The 7430-nt window shown below is 39.6% G+C and overlaps 1 protein-coding gene across 3 annotated transcripts in view; it reads left to right on the forward strand.

The window, feature by feature from the left end:
• Positions 1 to 4167, forward strand: part of otud7b (OTU deubiquitinase 7B) — a 30634-nt gene extending 26467 nt beyond the window's left edge. For all 3 annotated transcript variants that reach the window (XM_059568468.1, XM_059568470.1, XM_059568469.1), the window contains exon 12: positions 533 to 4167. In XM_059568468.1, the coding sequence (XP_059424451.1) occupies positions 533 to 1987 (1455 nt within the window). In that variant the 3' untranslated portion in view covers positions 1988 to 4167. The remainder of the gene's footprint in view (positions 1 to 532) is intronic.
• The last annotated feature ends 3263 nt before the right edge of the window (positions 4168 to 7430 follow it).

Consider the following 7430-nt stretch of genomic DNA (forward strand, 5'->3'; position numbering starts at 1 on the left):
TGCTAAGAATAATTTAACTGTTTTAGTGTAAACTATCAGCCAGAAACCTTTGGTAAATTTGCTCTGACGACAACAACAACAAAAAAAGTACATATAAAAAATGTTTTAAAGCTACTCTCATTATGTAAAATTCTTAAAATAAGTGATGATTCTAATTACACTGCCAAACTGGCAGTGTTTTCTGGTCACTTCTCCTTTTCATTCACTTCTCATTTTCATTCATCTTAATAGAAACTTGTCTGGAAAAAATCTATGATATAATGATTCTTTGTTGAAAAATAAATTATCAATTGTACAAACACATTTATTTGAAGATGAGTTAAATCATTTTCCCTTATTGTTTACGTTTAAAAAAAATGTATGCACGGACTATGTAGACTTTATTATAATTAAAATATTTAATTTTTGTTTTGTTTTTTGTTGTATGTAAAAGTCAAAAAAGTAATTTGGATATGGGTATGATGTTCTAATTAAAAATAAGAAAGTAATTATAAATTATTATTATTATTATTATTTTTTTTTGCATTCACAGCAGGCCCCATTGGCCCAGCCAGAGTCACCTACAGCATCTGCAGGAGAGGATGCCCGCACCCCGCCAGACTCTGGAGAGTCTGATAAGGAGTCCGTCAGCAGCAGTTCCAATGGCAATGGAGACAGCAGTACAACTGGAACCAGTGTCACAACAGGCAAAACAAATGGTGGATCTTCCAGCTCCTCTAGCTCATCCAGTAACAGTTCAGCAGGGACAACTGGCACAATTGGAAAGGAGAAGGGAAAGAAAGACAAAGAAAAGGATAAGGACAAGAAACGTGCAGACTCCGTTGCCAACAAACTGGGTAGCTTTGGCAAGAGCTTGGGCAGTAAGCTGAAAAAGAATGTGGGAGGCCTGATGACAGGAAAGAATGCAAGTGGAAGTGGATCCAAACAGGAGGGTCAAGAGAAGAAGAAAGGCTCTCTGAAAGGTCGTAAGGGCAGTAAGGACAGCTCTCCCTCCATTCATACTGGCTCTGAGGACTCTGGGAAAGGTTCACCCTCCTCAACCAGCGAGCGACAAAATGGAAGCTACTCTTCTGAAGGTGACCCTTTTAAGTACAGCTCGGATGTGAAAGTGAGCCTCAGCGTCCTCCGATCCGCTATGCAAGGTGAAAGGAAGTACATCTTCACTGCGCTACTCACTACAAGCAACCGGCAGCCGTTTCAGGAGGAAATGATACAACGCTACCTGCTTGATGCTGAGGAGCGCTTCCATGCCGAACAGGAACAGAGAAGGGAAGCTGAGCGGAAAACGGCTGGTGGTTTCGCAACGACTGCTGGGTCCCAACTAAAAAAGGACGGGCCTGAGCTGAGTTACAGAAATTTTGAAGGCAAAGAGGAAGTCACTGATAACTCACCTCCTACTTTTAACGCTTTGAAGTCGTCGTCTTTCAGTCCGGTGATGTACTCCGGCGTGGTCCCAATTCCTAGGGCCACCTTCATTAACCACTCTCCTTCCCCACTCACACAGCATCTCCATATGCATGGTTATTTGGATACACGACGGCAGCTGGCAGGAGGTTCGCCGTCTTCTTACCCAGGCCTACCATCCTATGCTACCTTGCCCCGACACTGCCCCCTACCACAGGGCCCGCCCCATACCCAGTACCACCCTCCCTCCACCAGCTTGGGGAGTCCATCCCGTATCATCAGTCCCTGCATGATGTCTTTTCCCCAAGATCATGACCCAATTGATTACCCAACCGAACCTGCTGGAGGTTACACGAATGGCTTGCGGGACTCACATTTTACTTTGGACAGCCGCAATGGGCCGATGCCTGTGAGGCATTACTCTTTAGGCAGTGCGGGTGGTCTCGCCAACCTGCAGTCCAGCAAATGCCGAACGCCTACATGTAATTACTACGGCCACCCAGAGACGGGCAATTACTGTTCGTACTGCTACAGAGAGGAGCTGAAGAGACGGGAAACAGAGACCGCTATCCATAGATTTTGAATGGACAATCTCTGTCCGGTTTCTCTCCTATAGGATTCATTAGAACCCACCGTGTGAGCTACAACATATCCTGTTTTTGTGGAACTTGCTTTAAGACACAAGTTCGGCCTTTCTGAACCAGGTTACTGAGACTCTGCGCCCACAATGAATGGCCATTGTGAGAATAGGACTGCTGTTGTTACATTTGCTGTGGCTCATAGGCAGAAGCTTTAAGCTCCGCCCAGATTTGCTTGACGTGGTCATCCTCTTTCCTGTCTCCTTGTCTCCTCCTAGTGGCGAGAATGTAGAGCACAGACAATTGACATTGGAGCACAATGTGCTACATTGCATCACATGAACATGCTGCGTACCCCAAAATACACGTTAAGCACAACCAGAAAATACGTATTTATATCAGCTGAGTTTGTATACATAAAAATAAACATTTCATGTAGGATTTCAGGTGCAGTCAAAGTAAGACTTGCCATATTGCGATTGTAAGGCAAAAAACACACTGTTAACTTCAAGTGAGCGTTATCTGCATTGGCCCAACGCTACAATAATTTAACTTGCACCCCTTTGGAAGCCATACCGACTGGCTTGAATGAGCTAAAATGGTGCTTTCTCGTTTCTAAGATGTTCAACTTATGGAACTAAACCTTGATAGCCAAAGGTTTCGCTTTGGGTCTTCACATGTCCACATAAAAAAATCAGTCGTTTATGTTCTGCTAAGTGTTTCCACAATATTTAAAAGTGCAAGGCGTTTAAAATTAGTGCAAAAAAGAAAGGAAATCGGATGTCATTTTACAGAAATGGTACATCATGCAGAAGAGTTATGTTAATGAGTTCTAGGTACTCGCGGGTCAAAGGGGGCTGATGTTGAAACCATTTCTGACCCCTTCAGATGTTACCGGCTTAAATGTTATTGATCAGTCGCCCCCAGAGTAGTCACTGCACCAAATCAAGCACTTTTCTAATGTCCAGAGGTTGTGCGTGTGGGTTTCAGACGTGACAATGAATAGACTGTTATGATGCTGTGCTTCTAGTCTGGAATTTCGCTTCGTTCTAGAGGGAGAACTTGCAGTTCCACTTGCGTTGACTGCGGATGTCAGGGTTCGGCTGTAGGTGCCACTGTTGTGTGCAAGCTAACTTGTTTCCTAGTTGCCTTTTCAGTCTTAGTTCAGGGGGATCGTTGAACTGAATCTACTTCTGTTTGGTTTTGAATTCGCAGTGCTGATTGTTGTCGATATTTATGGACTCAGAGGGATGCTAGCAGATCTGTCTGTATCTCAGTTACACTATGAATGGTGCATCGAGACCAAATCCTATTACACCTTTAACAGACATAAAAGCCTCCGATAAAGCCAGCCAGTTGTACAATTCAGCCAAAACTTAAAATACTGTTACTAACTCAGTCTTCCATGCCGTTCCAAACCTGTACGATTGGCAAAAAACAAAAGTAGATTGTTCTTTTCCGCACATTGGAAGTAAATGGGGACCAATCACTTAATGTGAGTAATGGACCAGAAGTCATTACTCACAGAAAGTCTTCCGCTCCATCTCGCCTACTGACAAATCTGACGCCAGTGATGACAAACGCCATTTGGTTTTTTGTGTCTTAACGGAGCACAACAAGCCAATGTGGATGTGCAAATGAGATTTTGCAAGCTACGTTGGAGGGCAAAACTGCTAATATAGCACACATCCACTCTGAATCTGAATCAAACCAGTCTGTTACATGTCATTTACTTCCTATAAATTTTGCTCTGTTAAAATATTTAGTTACTGCATTTTGACTTGGAGCACATGTCCCCATTCATTTTCATTATACAGAAAAGAGCAATCTGGACGTTCTTCTGGACACAGCAGAAAGTAAGTCATAAAGGTTCAGAACGACATGAGGGTTGATGAAATGATGATGACAGGTTCTTCATTTTGGGCTGGATAACCCTTTATCCTGTCTTTGCTCATGTGAAATGGGCTCTATAGTACTGTAAGAGGATGTTGCTGCTGTGATCATGTTTGTTTGGTGTGGGTAAGTGTCAGTGTGCTGCACTGATGGTAGATGTAGAGTTGGTGTTGTAGTTGCAGCAAACTCCCTTCCGCTTCTCAAACACTCAATGCAGATGTAATTAGTCGTGTGCAAATAATTGTATAACTGTGTCAGCTCAATGCCACAATGTTCCCACATTTGCATTACTGATTTGGATGGATGGATGGATGGATGGATGGATATGTTAGTATTCTAACAAAACTCTTCATCTGGTATCTCCCATGCATTTGAAGCTTTAAATTCTCAGTATAGATTAACTTACATTTCAAAACACTAAATTGTCTATTATCTCTGACAGAGTGAAGATTTACAGCGGTATAAAAGCCTGAAGGGTTGCTAGTTTAGTTTTTCACCCAAAGACAGCATGATATATTTGACATGTTAGTCCCTCTTATAACCAATAGATGGCACAGTTGTTTAGGTAACATTTTGGCTATCACCTTTGTCTAAATCAGTGCATCCCTAGTGACTCTGTGACTGATGGCTCACATTTTCATAGTGTAAATAAAGGACAAAGAGTATGCTGCTGCTACTGCTTTTGGATTTAAATTGCGATTGATAAATTTGTTTTTCAGTCTTATGTAAGGCATACACCATTTACCCAGATTTCCACACTGCAAAAAGAAATTCAGCGTGTGAGTTTGTGTTTATGTGTGCGCATCTGGTGAATTGTGCTTTGGCAAACCTATTGCAGCTTCAAGGCACAAACGAGGAAATTGTCAGTAAAATGATAAATACTCTACATAGGAATTTGTTCTCCTTCCAGTGTACTTATTGCTTGCGTTTAACGGATCCAGTTATTTAACGATTGGATAGCTCCTTCAGCCACCCCGAGCGTTGGACTTCAATAAGAGTGCAAACATTTTTGTATTATGAAATAAAACTGTTGTATAAATACGTTCAAGTTATTTTTGTAAATCAAACGCAGTTTTACAGTGTTTTTTAAAGATACGAATGTATGCTGTTGGACCGTACCCCGATTGATGGTGGAGTCAGTATTCTGGAGCGTACGGCAATGACAGACGAGAAGCCTCTTAAATCAGAGTGTTTCTTGTGAACAAACTAATTTCTCCATCAGTGATCTGACGAAGTATGATTTGAAAATATATATTTGTAGTAAGATTTTTCAAATAGTTTGGGATGTTTAGTTCTGAAACTAAGATGTTCTTTCTTATGTGGCTAGTTGTCAAACAGACGGCCTCCTGAAGATTCCTGTATTTTAAAACGAATTATGATACTTAATAGAATTTTTAGTAAATTTTTTAACGATGGTGGTGGCGTCCACCACCATCAGTTTTCACACACTAAATTCTCTTATTTAATACAGTGGGCTTTGTTTTATGATGTAGTTTACTTTTTTATATGGTATGTTTTCATGGATGTGACAGAGCTACAGTCATCAGCATTCTCCAATTTGCATGAGACTGAAACTGTTGCATGTACAGAACTGACAGATGCAATTTATCTAATCATATTTGTGCATTACTTCTGGCTAATTGGGCAATTTGTGTTTGTTTTCAGCCGTTTTACCTTTCTCTCTGTTTGAGAGGTGACCCCAGGCTGTGTGACAGTGCAATCTAGGTGGAAAGAACATCTGATTTTTATGTTAGTTTTATTTTCTTTTTTTTTTCTTTTTTGCACCGTTTTAATAAAATTCTCATTGTATTTAAACAGTTGTTTGTATTGATTTTATTTTGTACCCTCATTCTCTACATTTAACTATGTGGAGGCTTCATAATAACAAACATCTTGTATTTTTAAAGTGACACAAGCGCTTTCAGCTGCATATATAAAGTTATTCCCACGTTTTTTGTTGTTGTTTCTTTTTTTTTAGCAGGGATTAAAGAAATAGTTGAGCCAAATATGGAAATTTGTTGAAAATGTGCTCACCCTCAGTCCATCCATGATGTAGATGAGCTTGTTTATTCATGAGAACAGATTTGAGGAATTTAGCATTACATCACTTGCTCACCAATGGATCTTCTACAGTGAATGGGTGCTGTCAGAATGAGAGTCCAAACAGCTGACAAAAACATCACAGTAATCCACAAATAATCTTATATCCATAAATTATTGTTTTGTGAAGTGAAAGCGATGTGTTTGTAATAAACATCTGAGAGAGTACTTTTTTTTTCTTGAACTGTTCTTTTAATAAGGTATTATTTTGCAAAAAGTAAATAATAAAAAAAATTAAACTTAAAAATAATGGCTTCTTTGGTTAAAAGCTGCTCTTTTGCCATCTGCAGTGATTTTTCCAGTATGAAAGTGTGGAAACCTAAATTAAGAAAAACAAAAACTATAGTTGTAAGCAAGCATATGCTAAAATGCAGCTGAACCTTGAAATTGTTTCAGAAATATCTTAAGTTACTGCAAGGTAAAGTCATTTAATTTTGGACTGCTAATTACCACAGCATGTGATTTTTTTTTTCTTATGTCAGGCATATTTTGCTTATTATGTGAGAAATTGCCAGATTAGTGCTCAGAATGTTTGAATTATTTATGAGGTATTTTTGCGGGCTATTACTCAAGTTCTTTCGCTCTAATAAATTCAAAGTGAGAGTCTGATGAATTAGTAATAGCAACACTGATATCTTTGGGATCAGTTTTCATTTGTTTTTGCTTTGCAGGTATCCATTTCTAGTGCAAGCCTTTTCTACACAGTGCACACTGCATCGTGTTCATATCCACCTGAGCGCTGATGCTGGACCCACATCGTTATCTAAAGACACCTGTCTCAGTCTCTCTCCTGTTTGGATGTTGCTGTGAAATGGTTCTTTGATACTGCAGTGACAAGGTAACTAGGGTGTCAAAAACTGTGGGAATGTCAAGTGTGTTTGCTCACCTGTGAAGTGCATTATGTTTGAACAGAAGAGAATCATGGTGCAGCAGTCTGAATTGTTCGTAAACAATGTATATTGACTGGTATCTTGCGCATTTAGATGCACTGATAAAGCATAGAATAGAAACCAGATTTAACTACACCATGTTCTTTTAATAGGCTTGGCAGAAGATTTATTTTTAGCATGAAAAACCTTTCCAAGAATTACTTTGTGCCATGTCAATTTAAACTGGTCTGTTAGGTGGTTTAACATTAGACCTCTGAGTTTAAACCTAGCTAACATTAGTGATGAATTGAGAGATTATATGAATGAAGGCTGCATTTTATTCCATATACTATTTTCTAGTACTTCTATTATCTCTCTCACTCTCTCTCTCTCTCTCTCTCTCTCTCTCTCTCTATATATATATATATATATATAAGGAGTTGAATGACTTCAGATTTTTTTAAAGTCGACTTTTATGTGATGAAAGTCGAGTCGAAGTCGACTAGTCGCTGATGACGTCATTAATGAACAAATATGCCTGTGGCTGTGACAAACCCCTTTTGCACAGCTATGGCATATGACACTG

This window comes from Carassius carassius, chromosome 15, assembly GCF_963082965.1.
Source record: "Carassius carassius chromosome 15, fCarCar2.1, whole genome shotgun sequence".
Classification (NCBI taxonomy): domain Eukaryota; kingdom Metazoa; phylum Chordata; class Actinopteri; order Cypriniformes; family Cyprinidae; genus Carassius; species Carassius carassius.